The sequence below is a fragment of the Salmo trutta genome, chromosome 17 (assembly GCF_901001165.1).
Source record: "Salmo trutta chromosome 17, fSalTru1.1, whole genome shotgun sequence".
In the NCBI taxonomy this organism is placed as follows: Eukaryota; Metazoa; Chordata; class Actinopteri; order Salmoniformes; family Salmonidae; genus Salmo; species Salmo trutta.
Genome location: NC_042973.1, coordinates 1523869 through 1541983, shown reverse-complemented (window position 1 = coordinate 1541983; position 18115 = coordinate 1523869). Strand labels below are relative to the sequence as shown.

The window sequence follows — 18115 nt, the reverse complement described above, 5'->3', positions numbered from 1 at the left end:
GTTCAGTTGTTGACATAGCTGTTCAACGTTCTCTACCGCTACCGCTACCGATGACTCTGCTAAATAGTTAAATAGTTGACCCTTTTCGCATGAAATATTTTGACTCATCACATATGCTACTGCTACTGTTCAATGTCTGTCATTTTATTCCTAGTTATATGTAAATACACTACATGACCAAAAGTATGTGGACACCTGCCTGTCAAACATTTCATTCCAAAATCATGGGCATTAATATGGAGTTGGTCCCCCCTTTTGCTGCTATAACAGCCTCCACTCTTCTGGGAAGGCTTTCCACTAGATGTTGGAACATTGCTGCGGGGACTTGCTTCCATTCAGCCACGAGCGTTAGTGAGGTCGGGCACTGATGTTGGGTGATTAGGCCTGGCTCGCAGTCGGTGTTCCAATTCATCCCAAAGGTGTTCAATGGGGTTGAGGTCTGGGATATGTGCAGGCCAGTCAAGTTCTTCCACAATGATCTTGACAAACCATGTCTGTATGGACCTCACTTTATGCATGGGGGCATTGTCATGCTGAAACAGGAAAAGACCTTCCCCAAACTGTTGCTATAAAGTTGGAAGCACAGAATCATCTAGAACGTCATTGTATGCTGTAGCGTTAAGATTTCCCTTCACTGGAACTAAGGGGCCTGAACCATGAAAAACAGCCCCAGACCATTATTCCTCCTCCACCAAAACTTTACAGTAGGTACGTTCTCCTGGCACCTGCCAAACCCAGATTCATCTGTCAGACTGCCAGATGGTGATGCGTGAGAGTCCAATGGCGACGAGCTTTACACCAATCCAGTCGACGCTTGGCATTGCGCATGGTGATCTTAGGCTTGTGTGCGGCTGCTCGGCCATGGAAACCCATTTTATGAAGCTCCCGACGAACAGATATTGTGCTGAAGTTGCATCCAGAGGCAGTTTGGAAGTCGGAAGTGAGTTTTGCAACAGAGGAAAGAGGATTTTTACCCGCTACGCGCTTCAGCACTCAGCGGTCCCGTTCTGTGAACTTGTGTTGCCTTCAGTTAAGGCCAGTCTACTGCCAATGTTTTCCTACAGATTGCATGGCTGTGTGCTCAATTTTATACACCAGCCAGCAACGGGTGAACGTGAAAAAGCTGAATCCTCTAACTTGAAGGGGTGTCCAGATTCTTCTGCTACGTAAAGATAGAACATTATAGTCCCAAGTGCTTGATATGCCAAAGTGGACAAGTAAAAAAAATCGCTGTGTATCAGTATTTTGGCGATCTTAAGACATTCTGTTCATGCAATCGCGTCCTCGCTTTTTTGTGACAAGACTGCAGTCCAATAATATCCCCGTTGTTAGATAGATATATAGATAGATATTGTATGCTACCGACCTGTGAGTGTTATCCGAGTCATGCAGGGCGGACTGTGCGTCTTGTCTGTGGCAGAATCAACTCTCCTTCGACAGTCTTGCTCTCATGCTGTAGAAATGTCCTTTCTATAAAACTATCTCATGCACTTATCTACTATTTACTATCCGAATATAGATGTTTCTGCGTGCCGAATGATAAGGTACAACTTTTAGGCCTGCTAAACTCCCGGGTCACAAAACATACTCGACCATTTTGTGTCAACAACGGAGGTGTATCCCGGCATGCAGCGCAACAACCCGACCAAAGACAGTACAGTCAGAGATATTACAGAGAGAGGAGGACAACCCGACCAAAGACAGTACAGTCAGAGATATTACAGAGAGAGGAGGACAACCCGACCAAAGACAGTACAGTCAGAGATATTATAGAGAGAGGAGGACAACCCGACCAAAGACAGTACAGTCAGAGATATTACAGAGGGAGGAGGACAACCCGACCAAAGACAGTACAGTCAGAGATATTACAGAGGGAGGAGGACAACCCGACCAAAGACAGTACAGTCAGAGATATTATAGAGAGAGGAGGACAACCCGACCAAAGACAGTACAGTCAGAGATATTACAGAGGGAGGAGGACAACCCGACCAAAGACAGTACAGTCAGAGATATTACAGAGGGAGGAGGACAACCCGACCAAAGACAGTACAGTCAGAGATATTATAGAGAGAGGAGGACAACCCGACCAAAGACAGTACAGTCAGAGATATTATAGAGAGAGGAGGACATGGGAATCCCATTGGGCGGTGGATGGAGGAATGGCAGACTGTCGACCAATCGCGTTCACGCTGTTGCTAAACTAAAAGTCAGGCTGTGAATTGAGAAACCGGGATATTTTCCTCTAAAGTACACTATTCCAAAGCTATATGATATCGTGGAAAATATTTGTAAAGTTGTACTTCCTTGTTCACGAAATTGTTGCTAATGTTTGGGTTTTTGATCGACTCCCATTCACTACTTGAAGTACTGCTTTCCTTGTCCCTTATTCGCCCAGAATGCATCGGCATTTTAAACAATGGCCATTACCACAATTTCTATGGAGTTTCCCATCTCCTCCAAAGTATCTTTGTGTTTAGGGTTTAGGGTTTAGGGTGTGGACGCCCCGAGGATCTCGTATAGCACATGTCACATCACGATGACACAGTAGATTGTGTTTTTGATTATATTTAACAGAAACGTTTTAAAAAATATTTAATTTGGAATAACTAAACGAAATAAAAATATTTTTTTTGTGTGCACCTTATCTTTGTAAGAACATATGTGAGAAAGCTAAAATAAAAACATAAATAAAATCCTAAATGTATTGTAATGAAACAGGGAGGGAGCAGGTCTCGAACCCTCGACTTTCTAGCCCGAGGTCCAGCGCGCTATCGACTGTACCGCAAAAGCATGTTCAAGCGGCAGAGTCGATATCCGCACTTATAATCCCAGGGTCGTCACAGTATTCCTTTTTATTTATTTTTTATTTAACCTTTTATTTAACCAGGTAGGCCAGTTGAGAACAAGATCTCATTTACAATTGCGACCTGGCCAAGATAAAGCAAAGCAGTTCGACAACATACAACAACACAGAGTTACACATGGAGTAAAACAAACATACAGTCAATAATACAGTAGAAAAATAAGTCTATATACAATGTGAGCAAATGAGGTGAGATAAGGGAGGTAAAGGCAAAAAAGGCCATGGTGGCGAAGTAAATACAATATAGCAAGTAAAACACTGGAATGTTAGATTTGCAGTGGAAGAAAGTGCAAAGTAGAAATAGAAATAATGGGGTGTAAAGGAGCTAAATAAATAAATACAGTAGGGGAAGAGGTAGTTGTTTGGGCTAAATTATAGATGCTATGTACAGGTGCAGTGATCTGGGAGCTGATCTGACAGCTGGTGCTTAAAGCTAGTGAGGGAGATAAGTGTTTCCAGTTTCAGAGATTTTTGTAGTTCGTTCCAGTCATTGGCAGCAGAGAACTGGAAGGAGAGACGGCCAAAGGAGGAATTGGCTTTGGGGGTGACCAGAGAGATATACCTGCTGGAGCGGGTGCTACAGGTGGGTGCTGCTATGGTGACCAGTGAGCGGAGATAAGGAGGGGCTTTACCTAGCAGGGTCTTGTAGATGACCTGGAGCCAGTGGGTTTGGCGACGAGTATGAAGCAAGGGCCAGCCAACGAGAGCATACAGGTCGCAGTGGTGGGTAGTGTATGGGGCTTTGGTGACAAAACGGATGGACTGCGTCCAGTTTATTGAGTAGGGTATTGGAGGCTATTTTGTAAATGACATCGCCGAAGTCGAGGATCGGCAGGATAGTCAGTTTTACGAGGGTATGTTTGGCAGCATGAGTGAAGGATGCTTTGTTACGAATTAGGAAGCCGATTCTAGATTTAATTTTGGATTGGAGATATTTGATGTGAGTCTGGAAGGAGAGTTTACAGTCTAACCAGACACCTAGGTATTTGTAGTTGTCCACATATTGTAGGTCAGAACCGTCCAGAGTAGTGATGCTGGACGGGCGGACAGGTGCAGGCAGCGATCGGTTGAAGAGCATGCATTTAGTTTTACTTGTATTTAAAAGCAGTTGGAGGCCATGAAAGGAGAGTTGTATGGCATTGAAGCTCGTCTGGAGGGTTGTTAACACAGTGTCCAAAGAAGGGCCAGAAGTATACAGAATGGTGTCGTCTGCGTAGAGGTGGATCAGAGAATCACCAGCAGCAAGAGCGACATCATTGATGTATACAGAGAAAAGAGTTGGCCCAAGAATTGAACCCTGTGGCACCCCCATAGAGACTGCCAGAGGTCCGGACAACAGGCCATCCGATTTGACACATTGAACTCTATCAGAGAAGTAGTTGGTGAACCAGGGGAGGCAGTCATTTGAGAAACCAAGGCTGTTGAGTCTGCCAATAAGAATGTGGTGATTGACAGAGTCGAAAGCCTTGGCCAGGTCGATGAATACAGCTGCACAGTATTGTTTCTTATCGATGGCGGTTACGATATCGTTTAGGACCTTGAGCGTGGCTGAGGTGCACCCATGACCAGCTCGGAAACCAGATTGCATAGCGGAGAAGGTACGGTGGGATTCGAAATGGTCGGTAATCTGTTTGTTGACTTGGCTTTCAAAGACCTTAGAAAGGCAGGGTAGGATAGATATAGGTCTGTAGGTCTGTAAATAAAATGCAATAGAGACAGAATAGATCTCCAAATCAAAACAACATCCTTCTGATTTAATATTCAAAATTCTGATGATAATACTGCATTTATTCAGCAGATGCCAGTGGTTATTAGAGTCCTGAGCAGCAGATGGCAGTGGTTATTAGAGTCCTGAGCAGCAGATGGCTATGGTTATTAGAGTCCTGAGCAGCAGATGGCTGTGGTTATTAGAGTCCTGAGCAGTAGATGGCAGTGGTTATTAGAGTCCTGAGCAGCAGATGGCTGTGGTTATTAGAGTCCTGAGCAGCAGATGGCTGTGGTTATTAGAGTCCTGAGCAGCAGATGGCAGTGATTATTAGAGTCCTGAGCAGCAGATGGCAGTGGTTATTAGAGTCCTGAGCAGCAGATGGCAGTGGTTATTAGAGTCCTGAGCAGCAGATGGCAGTGGTTATTAGAGTCCTGAGCAGCAGATGGCAGTGGTTATTAGAGTCCTGAGCAGCAGATGGCAGTGGTTATTAGAGTCCTGAGCAGCAGTACATCAGTCCGAGTAGAATATAATATAGTATAATATAATATAGTATAATATAATATAGTATAATATAGTATAATATAATATAGTATAATATAATATAGTAGAATATAATATAGTAGAATATAATATAGTATAATATAATATAGTATAATATAATATAGTATAATATAATATAGCATAATATAGTATAATATAATGTAGTATAATATAGTATAATATAATATAGTAGAATATAAAATAGTATAATATAGTATAATATAATATAGTAGAATATAGTAGAATATAATATAGTAGAATATAATATAGTATAATATAATATAGTATAATATAATATAGTATAATATAATATAGCATAATATAGTATAATATAATGTAGTATAATATAGTAGAATATAATATAGTAGAATATAATACAGTATAATATAGTATAATACAATATAGTATAATATAGTATAATATAATATAGTAGAATATAATATAGTAGAATATAATATAGTAGAATATAATATAGTATAATATAATATAGCATAATATAGTATAATATGATATAGTATAATATAATATAGCATAATATAGTATAATATAATGTAGTATAATATAGTATAATATAATATAGTAGAATATAATATAGTATAATATAGTATAATATAATATAATATAGTAGAATATAATACAGTAGAATAGAAGGGTATAATGTTTACAGTATATTTGTCAAGGATGTCAAATGAAATCTCATGTTATTGGTCACATACACATGGTTAGCAGATGTTAATGCGAATGTAGCGAAATGTTTGTGCTTCTAGTTCCGACCGTGCAGTAATATCTAACAAGTAATCTAACAATTTCACAACAACTACCTTATACACACAAAGTGTAAAGGAATGAATAAGAATACGTACATATAAATATATGGATGAGCAATGGCCGTGCGGCAAAGGCAAGATGCAGTAGATGGTATAGAGTACAGTATATACATATGAGATGAGTAATGTAGGGTATGTAAACATTATATAAAGTGGCATTGTTTAAAGTGACTAGTGATACATTTATTACATCCCATTTTTTATTATTAAAGTGGCTAGAGATTTGAGTCAGTATGTTGGTAGCAGCCACTCAATGTTAGTGATGGCTGTTTAACAGTCTGATGGCCTGGAGATAGAAGCTGTTTATCAGTCTGATGGTCTGGAGATAGAAGCTGTTAACAGTCTGATGGCCTTGAGATAGAAGCTGTTTAACAGTCTGATGGTCTGGAGATAGAAGCTGTTTATCAGTCTGATGGTCTGGAGATAGAAGCTGTTTATCAGTCTGATGGTCTGGAGATAGAAGCTGTTTAACAGTCTGATGGTCTGGAGATAGAAGCTGTTTATCAGTCTGATGGTCTGGAGATAGAAGCTGTTTATCAGTCTGATGGCCTTGAGATAGAAGCTGTTTATCAGTCTGATGGTCTGGAGATAGAAGCTGTTTATCAGTCTGATGGTCTGGAGATAGAAGCTGTTTATCAGTCTGATGGCCTGGAGATAGAAGCTGTTTATCAGTCTGATGGTCTGGAGATAGAAGCTGTTTATCAGTCTGATGGCCTGGAGATAGAAGCTGTTTAACAGTCTGATGGTCTGGAGATAGAAGCTGTTTATCAGTCTGATGGTCTGGAGATAGAAGCTGTTTAACAGTCTGATGGCCTTGAGACAGAAGCTGTTTTTCAGTCTCTCGGTCCCAGCTTTGATGCACCTGTACTGACCTCGCCTTCTGGATGATAGCGGGGTGAACAGGAAGTGTCTCGGGTGGTTGTTGTTCTTGATGATCTTTTTGGCCTTCCTGTGACATCGGGTGGTGTAGGTGTCCTGGAGGGCAGGTAGTTTGCCCCTGGTGATGCATTGTGCAGACCTCACTATCCACAATATCCACATGTCTCAGTGTGGATACTGTTGTAATAGATCAGCTGAGATGGTAGGTATTGGTCTGTGTATATCTGAGTGTGTATTTTTTTACTTTACTAGGCAAGTCAATTAAGAACAAATTTTTATTTACAATGACAGCCTACCCCGGATGACGCTGGGCCTATTGCGCGCCACGCTATGGGACTCCCAATCACGGCCGTATGTGATACAGCCTGGATTCAAACCAGGGACTGTAGTGACACCTCTTGCACTGAGACCGCCTTAGACCGTGCGCCACTCGGGAGCCCACCTCATTCTCAGATGAGATGAGCTGAACAACAGAGGTTGTCAGGAAGGTCTACGATGGGAGAGGATGGCTTACAGCTGAACTACTCTCTCCAAGATGGCGTAGCAGTCGGACGTGTCTTTGTCTTGTCTTAATCACGCTCTCTCTCTCTTTCCATCCGTCTCTCGTCTGCAGGTATGTTTTGGCGTGAGAGAGGATGCCAACCCCCAGTCCCGTTATCGCCACCTCACCCGCTCTTAAGGTAACCTTTGGGCCGCCTGGGAGCCCAAGGCTGGTTAGGAGACACAGCTAGAGAGACTTATGTAATTGTGATGAACTGAGAGAACATTAGGGTAGCACTGTGATTCATTAAACACATGCTGCCTTCCCTGCTCCTATGTTCTTACCTCTTTCCCTTTGTCATCTCCTTTTTCTTCCTCTGTTTTTATAATGCACAACAGATGTGCATTGAAGTAGAGTGAAATTGTGTTTATAATGCATGTATTGTGTATTTATAACACTTGTATAATGAACTTCTTTCAATAAAGCGTTTCACATTCTCTACTGGTTGAAATTAAGTCTCTCATTTGATGACATACTACACCTATCCTGTGTTTATCAGATCAATACAGATGAAGGGCATTAGATATTGAGATGAACTGGTTTTAGAGTGTTTACATGATGCATAGGAAGTGTAGTGTAATGTTTTTTTTAAATTCTATTTCTGTATATATGAATTACAAATCAGCCTTTAACTAGTTAAATCATGTTTCTAGTCTATTGCATTAGTTAGTGTAACCATTGATGTCCCAGGACCAAGATTGGTAGACACTGTTGAAGTGTATATTTATAATACATCCACTGTTTCACACGACGACAGCCTGGTTTGTAATGACTAAGTGAAAACACATTTTTAGAAATGTTTGCACATTTATTGAAAATTAATTACAGAAATATCTAATTCACATAAATATTCACACCCCTGAGTCAATACTTGTTACAAGCACCTTTGGCAGTGATTACAGCTGTGAGTCTTTCTGGGTAAGTCTCTAAGAGCTGTGAGTATGTCTGGGTAAGTCTCTAAGAGCTTTGCACATCTGTATAGTTCAATATTTGCCCATTATTCTTTTAGAAATTCTTCAAGCTCTGTCTAATTGGTTGTTGATCATCGCTAGAGAACAATTTTCAAGTCTTGCCATAGACTTTCAAGCCGATATCAGTCAACTGTAGCTGCTCTGCTCAGACTTCAAGCGCATCATCGGCATGTCATGTGTTGCTGCCATGCTATGTTGTTGTCTTAGGTCTCTCTTTATGTAGTGTTGTGTTGTCTCGTCGTCATGTGTGTTTTGTCCTATATTTTTATTTAATTTATTTTGAATTTTAGGACCTTGAGCGTGGCTGAGGTGCACCCATGACCAGCTCGGAAACCAGATTGCATAGCGGAGAAGGTACGGTGGGATTCGAAATGGTCGGTAATCTGTTTGTTGACTTGGCTTTCAAAGACCTTAGAAAGGCAGGGTAGGATAGATATAGGTCTGTAGGTCTGTAAATAAAATGCAATAGAGACAGAATAGATCTCCAAATCAAAACAACATCCTTCTGATTTAATATTCAAAATTCTGATGATAATACTGCATTTATTCAGCAGATGCCAGTGGTTATTAGAGTCCTGAGCAGCAGATGGCAGTGGTTATTAGAGTCCTGAGCAGCAGATGGCTGTGGTTATTAGAGTCCTGAGCAGCATATGGCTGTGGTTATTAGAGTCCTGAGCAGCAGATGGCAGTGGTTATTAGAGTCCTGAGCAGCAGATGGCAGTGGTTATTAGAGTCCTGAGCAGCAGATGGCAGTGGTTACTAGAGTCCTGAGCAGCAGATGGTAGTGGTTATTAGAGTCCTGAGCAGCAGATGGCAGTGGTTATTAGAGTCCTGAGCAGCAGTACATCAGTCCGAGTAGAATATAATATAGTATAATATAATATAGTATAATATAATATAGTATAATATAGTATAATATAATATAGTAGAATATAATATAGTATAATATAATATAGTATAATATAATATAGTATAATATAATATAGTAGAATATAATATAGCATAATATAGTATAATATAATATAGTATAATATAATATAGCATAATATAGTATAATATAATGTAGTATAATATAATATAGTAGAATATAATATAGTATAATATAGTATAATATAATATAATATAGTAGAATATAATACAGTAGAATAGAAGGGTATAATGTTTACAGTATATTTGTCAAGGATGTCAAATGAAATCTCATGTTATTGGTCACATACACATGGTTAGCAGATGTTAATGCGAGTGTAGCGAAATGTTTGTGCTTCTAGTTCCGACCGTGCAGTAATATCTAACAAGTAATCTAACAATTTCACAACAACTACCTAATACACAAAGTGTAAAGGAATGAATAAGAATACGTACATATAACTATATGGATGAGCAATGGCCGTGCGGCAAAGGCAAGATGCAGTAGATGGTATAGTGTACAGCATATACATATGAGATGAGTAATGTAGGGCATGTAAACATTATATAAAGTGGCATTGTTTAAAGTGACTAGTGATACATTTATTACATCCAATTATTCATTATTAAAGTGGCTAGAGAGTTGAGTCAGTATGTTGGTAGCAGCCACTCAATGTTAGTGATGGCTGTTTAACAGTCTGATGGCCTGGAGATAGAAGCTGTTTATCAGTCTGATGGTCTGGAGATAGAAGCTGTTTACCAGTCTGATGGCCTGGAGATAGAAGCTGTTTATCAGTCTGATGGTCTGGAGATAGAAGCTGTTTATCAATCTGATGGTCTGGAGATAGAAGCTGTTTATCAGTCTGATGGTCTGGAGATAGAAGCTGTTTATCAGTCTGATGGCCTTGAGATAGAAGCTGTTTATCAGTCTGATGGCCTGGAGATAGAAGCTGTTTATCAGTCTGATGGCCTTGAGATAGAAGCTGTTTATCAGTCTGATGGTCTGGAGATAGAAGCTGTTTATCAGTCTGATGGTCTGGAGATAGAAGCTGTTTATCAGTCTGATGGCCTGGAGATAGAAGCTGTTTATCAGTCTGATGGTCTGGAGATAGAAGCTGTTTATCAGTCTGATGGTCTTGAGATAGAAGCTGTTTATCAGTCTGATGGTCTTGAGATAGAAGCTGTTTAACAGTCTGATGGCCTTGAGACAGAAGCTGTTTTTCAGTCTCTCGGTCCCAGCTTTGATGCACCTGTACTGACCTCGCCTTCTGGATGATAGCGGGGTGAACAGGAAGTGTCTCGGGTGGTTGTTGTTCTTGATGATCTTTTTGGCCTTCCTGTGACATCGGGTGGTGTAGGTGTCCTGGAGGGCAGGTAGTTTGCCCCTGGTGATGCATTGTGCAGACCTCACTATCCACAATATCCACATGTCTCAGTGTGGATACTGTTGTAATAGATCAGCTGAGATGGTAGGTATTGGTCTGTGTATATCTGAGTGTGTATTTTTTTACTTTACTAGGCAAGTCAATTAAGAACAAATTTTTATTTACAATGACAGCCTACCCCGGATGACGCTGGGCCTATTGCGCGCCACGCTATGGGACTCCCAATCACGGCCGTATGTGATACAGCCTGGATTCAAACCAGGGACTGTAGTGACACCTCTTGCACTGAGACCGCCTTAGACCGTGCGCCACTCGGGAGCCCACCTCATTCTCAGATGAGATGAGCTGAACAACAGAGGTTGTCAGGAAGGTCTACGATGGGAGAGGATGGCTTACAGCTGAACTACTCTCTCCAAGATGGCGTAGCAGTCGGACGTGTCTTTGTCTTGTCTTAATCACGCTCTCTCTCTCTTTCCATCCGTCTCTCGTCTGCAGGTATGTTTTGGCGTGAGAGAGGATGCCAACCCCCAGTCCCGTTATCGCCACCTCACCCGCTCTTAAGGTAACCTTTGGGCCGCCTGGGAGCCCAAGGCTGGTTAGGAGACACAGCTAGAGAGACTTATGTAATTGTGATGAACTGAGAGAACATTAGGGTAGCACTGTGATTCATTAAACACATGCTGCCTTCCCTGCTCCTATGTTCTTACCTCTTTCCCTTTGTCATCTCCTTTTTCTTCCTCTGTTTTTATAATGCACAACAGATGTGCATTGAAGTAGAGTGAAATTGTGTTTATAATGCATGTATTGTGTATTTATAACACTTGTATAATGAACTTCTTTCAATAAAGCGTTTCACATTCTCTACTGGTTGAAATTAAGTCTCTCATTTGATGACATACTACACCTATCCTGTGTTTATCAGATCAATACAGATGAAGGGCATTAGATATTGAGATGAACTGGTTTTAGAGTGTTTACATGATGCATAGGAAGTGTAGTGTAATGTTTTTTTTAAATTCTATTTCTGTATATATGAATTACAAATCAGCCTTTAACTAGTTAAATCATGTTTCTAGTCTATTGCATTAGTTAGTGTAACCATTGATGTCCCAGGACCAAGATTGGTAGACACTGTTGAAGTGTATATTTATAATACATCCACTGTTTCACACGACGACAGCCTGGTTTGTAATGACTAAGTGAAAACACATTTTTAGAAATGTTTGCACATTTATTGAAAATTAATTACAGAAATATCTAATTCACATAAATATTCACACCCCTGAGTCAATACTTGTTACAAGCACCTTTGGCAGTGATTACAGCTGTGAGTCTTTCTGGGTAAGTCTCTAAGAGCTGTGAGTATGTCTGGGTAAGTCTCTAAGAGCTTTGCACATCTGTATAGTTCAATATTTGCCCATTATTCTTTTAAAAATTCTTCAAGCTCTGTCTAATTGGTTGTTGATCATCGCTAGAGAACAATTTTCAAGTCTTGCCATAGACTTTCAAGCCGATATCAGTCAACTGTAGCTGCTCTGCTCAGACTTCAAGCGCATCATCGGCATGTCATGTGTTGCTGCCATGCTATGTTGTTGTCTTAGGTCTCTCTTTATGTAGTGTTGTGTTGTCTCGTCGTCATGTGTGTTTTGTCCTATATTTTTATTTAATTTATTTTGAATCCCAGCCCCCGTCCCTGCCGGAGGCCTTTAGCCTTTTGGTAGGCCGTCATTGTAAATAAGAATTTGTTCTTAACTGACTTGCCTAGTTATAAAATAAAGGTAATAAAAATAAATACAAAGTTTGAGCCAAATGATGCCTCGTTCCTGGTTCTTCATGGGATGCGGTATGAGTCCCTGAATCCAAATATACATAAACAATATGAAAATCTGCATACACATGTTCTTATTTTGTATCAGTTTAAACATTTATTTGGAATTAAATTCTGACAGTTATTCTTAAAACAAACAAGGTAATAAAAAAGAATCATCAGAAGACCAAACAGACGGACACTTACAACGAAACAATAACTGCTGCACATGCGGTATGAAAAACAACCCCCACATGAAGGTAAGAGACAACACAGAATGATGCCTTTAAAACAAGACCAGAACGCTTAGAACAAAACAGTAACAACCATGTAAACAAGACAACAGTAACAACCATGTAAACAAGACAACAGTAACAACCATGTGAACAAGACAATATAAACAACCATGTAAACAACAGTAACAACCATGTGAACAAGACAACAGTAACAACCATGTGAACAAGACAACAGTAACAACCATGTGAACAAGACAATATAAACAACCATGTAAACAAGACAATATAAACAACCATGTGAACAAGACAACAGTAACAACCATGTAAACAAGACAACAGTAACAACCATGTAAACAACAGTAACAACCATGTAAACAACAGTAACAACCATGTAAACAACAGTAACAACCATGTAAACAAGACAACAGTAACAACCATGTAAACAAGACAACAGTAACAACCATGTAAACAAGACAACAGTAACAACCATGTGAACAACAGTAACAACCATGTGAAATGTAAGAGGGAAAGAGTTACAACCGTGTATGCAGCCTAAATGACACCCTTTTCCACAGAACTAGAATGAGTAGAACAGGCTTCCCCATTCAGTACACTTATATGTCCTATTTCCTATATAGTGCACTTCTTTTGATAAGAACTCTGGTTCATTAAAAGTAGTGCACTATATAGACCAGGCATAGGCAACCTTGGTCCCAGAGGGCATCAGCCACTTCATGTTTTTGATTGAAACGAACTGGAAGAGTGGGTGTGTTGAATTTAGGTATTCACTGAATTTAGGTATTCACTGAATTTAGGTATTCACTGAATTTAGGTATTCACTGAATTTAGGTATTCACTGAATTTAGGTATTCACTGAATTTAGGTATTCACTGAATTTAGGTATTCACTGAATTTAGGTATTCACTGAATTTAGGTATTCACTGAATTTAGGTATTCACTGAATTTAGGTATTCACTGAATTTAGGTATTCACTGAATTTAGGTATTCACTGAATTTAGGTATTCACTGAATTTAGGTATTCACTGAATTTAGGTATTCACTGAATTTAGGTATTCACTGAATTTAGGTATTCACTGAATTTAGGTATTCACTGAACTGTTCAATTAGCTCAGTAGCTCAGTGTGGTGCCTAGTTGGGATAAAATCCTGCAGTACCTGCAGTACTCCAGCAACAGGGTTGTCTACCCCTGGTGTATAGGGTCCAGGAACAGGGTTGTCTACCCCTGGTGTATAGGGTCCAGCAACAGGGTTGTCTACCCCTGGTGTATAGGGTCCAGGAACAGGGCTGTCTACCCCTGGTGTATAGGGTCAAGGAACAGGGTTGTCTACCCCTGGTGTATAGGGTCCAGGAACAGGGCTGTCTACCCCTGGTGTAAAGGGTCCAGGAACAGGGTTGTCTACCCCTGGTGTTTAGGGTCCAGGAACAGGGTTGTCTACCCCTGGTGTATAGGGTCCAGGAACAGGGTTACCTACCCCTGGTGTAAAGGGTCCAGGAACAGGGTTGTCTACCCCTGGTGTATAGGGTCCAGGAACAGGGTTGTCTACCCCTGGTGTAAAGGGTCCAGGAACAGGGTTACCTACCCCTGGTGTATAGGGTCCAGGAACAGGGTTGTCTACCCCTGGTGTATAGGGTCCAGGAACAGGGTTGTATACCCCTGGTGTAAAGGGTCCAGCAACAGGGTTGTCTACCCCTGGTGTATAGGGTCCAGGAACAGGGTTACCTACCCCTGGTGTATAGGGTCCAGGAACAGGGTTGTCTACCCCTGGTGTAAAGGGTCCAGCAACAGGGCTGTCTACCCCTGGTGTATAGGGTCCAGGAACAGGGTTGTCTACCCCTGGTGTATAGGGTTCAGGAACAGGGTTGTCTACCCCTGGTGTATAGGGTCCAGGAACAGGGTTGTCTACCCCTGGTGTAAAGGGTATGGGAACAGGGTTGTCTACCCCTGGTGTATAGGGTCCAGGAACAGGGTTACCTACCCCTGGTGTATAGGGTCCAGGAACAGGGCTGTCTACCCCTGGTGTATAGGGTCCAGGAACAGGGTTGTCTAACCCTGGTGTAAAGGGTATGGGAACAGGGTTGTCTAACCCTGGTGTAAAGGGTCCAGGAACAGGGTTGTCTACCCCTGGTGTAAAGGGTATGGGAACAGGGTTACCTACCCCTGGTGTATAGGGTCCAGGAACAGGGCTGTCTACCCCTGGTGTATAGGGTCCAGGAACAGGGTTGTCTAACCCTGGTGTAAAGGGTATGGGAACAGGGTTGTCTACCCCTGGTGTAAAGGGTATGGGAACAGGGTTGTCTACCCCTGGTGTAAAGGGTACGGGAACAGGGTTGTCTACCCCTGGTGTATAGGGTCCGGGAACAGGGTTGGCTACCCCTGGTGTATAGGGTATGGGAACAGGGTTGTCTACCCCTGGTGTATAGGGTCCAGGAACAGGGTTACCTACCCCTGGTGTAAAGGGTCCAGGAACAGGGTTGTCTACCCCTGGTGTATAGGGTCCAGGAACAGGGTTACCTACCCCTGGTGTATAGGGTCCAGGAACAGGGTTGTCTACCCCTGGTGTAAAGGGTCCGGGAACAGGGTTGTCTACCCCTGGTGTATAGGGTCCGGGAACAGGGTTGGCTACCCCTGGTGTATAGGGTATGGGAACAGGGTTGTCTACCCCTGGTGTAAAGGGTCCGGGAACAGGGTTGTCTACCCCTGGTGTATAGGGTATGGGAACAGGGTTGTCTACCCCTGGTGTATAGGGTCCAGGAACAGGGTTGTCTACCCTTGGTGTATAGGGTCCGGGAACAGGGTTGTCTACCCCTGGTGTATAGGGTCCGGGAACAGGGTTGTCTACCCCTGGTGTAAAGGGTATGGGAACAGGGTTGTCTACCCCTGGTGTAAAGGGTTCAGGAACAGGGTTGTCTACCCTTGGTGTATAGGGTCCAGGAACAGGGTTGTCTACCCCTGGTGTAAAGGGTCCAGGAACAGGGTTGTCTACCCCTGGTGTAAAGAGTCCAGGAACAGGGTTGTCTACCCCTGGTGTAAAGAGTCCAGGAACAGGGTTGTCTACCCCTGGTGTAAAGGGTCCAGGAACAGGGTTGTCTACCCCTGGTGTATAGGGTCCAGGAACAGGGTTGTCTACCCCTGGTGTAAAGAGTCCAGGAACAGGGTTGTCTACCCCTGGTGTAAAGAGTCCAGGAACAGGGTTGTCTACCCCTGGTGTTTAGGGTCCAGGAACAGGGTTGTCTACCCCTGGTGTAAAGGGTCCAGGAACAGGGTTGTCTACCCCTGGTGTATAGGGTATGGGAACAGGGTTGTCTACCCCTGGTGTATAGGGTATGGGAACAGGGTTGTCTACCCCTGGTGTATAGGGTCCAGGAACAGGGTTGTCTACCCCTGGTGTAAAGGGTTCGGGAACAGGGTTGTCTACCCCTGGTGTATAGGGTCCAGGAACATGGTTGTCTACCCCTGGTGTAAAGAGTCCAGGAACAGGGTTGTCTACCCCTGGTGTATAGGGTCCAGGAACAGGGTTGTCTACCCCTGGTGTATAGGGTCCAGGAACAGGGTTGTCTACCCCTGGTGTATAGGGTCCAGGAACAGGGTTGTCTACCCCTGGTGTAAAGGGTCCAGGAACAGGGTTGTCTACCCCTGGTGTATAGGGTCCAGGAACAGGGTTGTCTACCCCTGGTGTATAGGGTCCAGGAACAGGGTTACCTACCCCTGGTGTATAGGGTCCAGGAACAGGGTTGTCTACCCCTGGTGTATAGGGTCCAGGAACAGGGTTACCTACCCCTGGTGTAAAGGGTCCAGGAACAGGGTTGTCTACCCCTGGTGTATAGGGTCCAGGAACAGGGTTACCTACCCCTGGTGTATAGGGTCCAGGAACAGGGTTGTCTACCCCTGGTGTAAAGGGTCCGGGAACAGGGTTGTCTACCCCTGGTGTATAGGGTCCAGGAACAGGGTTGTCTACCCCTGGTGTAAAGGGTATGGGAACAGGGTTGTCTACCCCTGGTGTATAGGGTCCAGGAACAGGGTTGCAACAGAGACGGAGGGAACAGAGACGGAGGGAACAGAGACGGAGGGAACAGAGACGGAGGGAACAGAGACGGAGGGAGCAGAGACGGAGGGGACAGAGACGGAGGGAACAGAGACGGAGGGGACAGAGACGGAGGGAACAGAGACCGAGGGAACAGAGACGGAGGGAACAGAGACGGAGGGAGCAGAGACGGAGGGGACAGAGACGGAGGGAACAGAGACGGAGGGAACAGAGACGGAGGGAACAGAGACGGAGGGAACCTGGGAACAGAGACGGAGGGAACAGAGACGGAGGGAACAGAGACGGAGGGAACCTGGGAACAGAGACGAAGGGAACAGAGACGGAGGGAACAGAGACGGAGGGAACCTGGGAACAGAGACGGAGGGAACAGAGACGGAGGGAGCAGAGACGGAGGGAGCAGAGACGGAGGGAGCAGAGACGGAGGGAACAGAGATGGAGGGAACATAGAGACTTTACACTCCGATCCAAACAAACACAGTCAACCAAAACGCTCTAAATGAAAAGAAGTGTACTACTGCATCGTGTCTGTTTAAAAAACATTAAGAAAAACGATTCATGTATTTGTTATCCTTCTCAATTAACTGACCAATATGATGAAAATGTATGAAGAAATATATTTAATTCATCCAGTGTTAAGGCACATGGCACACTTCCTGGCACATAAAGGAACATTTCATAAAGGCTGGTATGATTTATGAAAAGACAAAGGCAGCAAACAGTCGTTTTAAAAACATCAAGAAAACCATAGACTGCTTAAAACGTCCCTGCAATTCAGGAACCAGCACTTACTTTATGTGTATTTGGCTTAAAGAGAGCATCACAATATGGACACTGACCTGACAACACTTTGAGATGGTTTAACTTCATCTAAACTGAAGAATATAATAATGTTGAGTAACAAAATATTTGGCTTTGGTATGGATGCAATTAACTCTTCCATTTCAATATTCTACAACAACACAAACAGCATTAGGAAAAACATTTTTTGTAAGAATGTCATACGGAATGACCCATTTTACATCAACTGTGAAAAAGAAACCATCATTCAAAAATAGTTTACAAAATCCACTTGTTGGTGTATGATTTGGCTTGTTACAGAGTTTCTCTGCATATTGGAATGTGCCAGTTGATTACATTGAGATTAAAGTAGGAAACTAGCATCCGCTTTGCAGCGATAATCTCAATAGCTCTAACTAAGTAACTTTTAGTTCTCAATGGTACCCTATTCCCAATGAGTCCTGGTCAAATATAGGGCACTATACAGAGAATAGGGTGCCATTTGGGATGCACAACAGGTAACTCATAGGGTCAGGAAGACACAAGCAAGGAAGAAAAACACGAAACTAAATCTAAGTTCTTTATGAAAACAGCCCTAATGTTGGAAACAA

At 42.6% G+C, this 18115-nt stretch overlaps 1 protein-coding gene and 1 long non-coding RNA gene across 6 annotated transcripts in view; both read right to left on the bottom strand.

The window, feature by feature from the left end:
* The window catches only part of LOC115151429 (ubiquitin-protein ligase E3A), a 46410-nt gene extending 44750 nt beyond the window's left edge, over positions 1-1660 (bottom strand). For 2 of the 5 annotated variants that reach the window (XM_029695356.1, XM_029695358.1), the window contains exon 1: positions 1367-1660. Coding sequence is in view for 1 of the 5 variants with exons in the window: in XM_029695360.1 (XP_029551220.1) it covers positions 1367-1388 (22 nt within the window). In the remaining 4 variants the exon portion in view is untranslated. The remainder of the gene's footprint in view (positions 1-1366) is intronic. The other 3 variants (XM_029695355.1, XM_029695360.1, XM_029695359.1) reach the window with 3 other exon arrangements.
* A 13044-nt stretch (positions 1661-14704) lies between these two features.
* LOC115151284 (uncharacterized) lies at positions 14705-15224 on the bottom strand. Its single transcript, XR_003867254.1, has 3 exons — positions 15197-15224; positions 14837-14908; positions 14705-14728 (listed from the first exon to the last, which is right to left on the bottom strand). It is a non-coding gene; the product is annotated as an uncharacterized LOC115151284 (long non-coding RNA).
* Positions 15225-18115: the final 2891 nt, after the last annotated feature.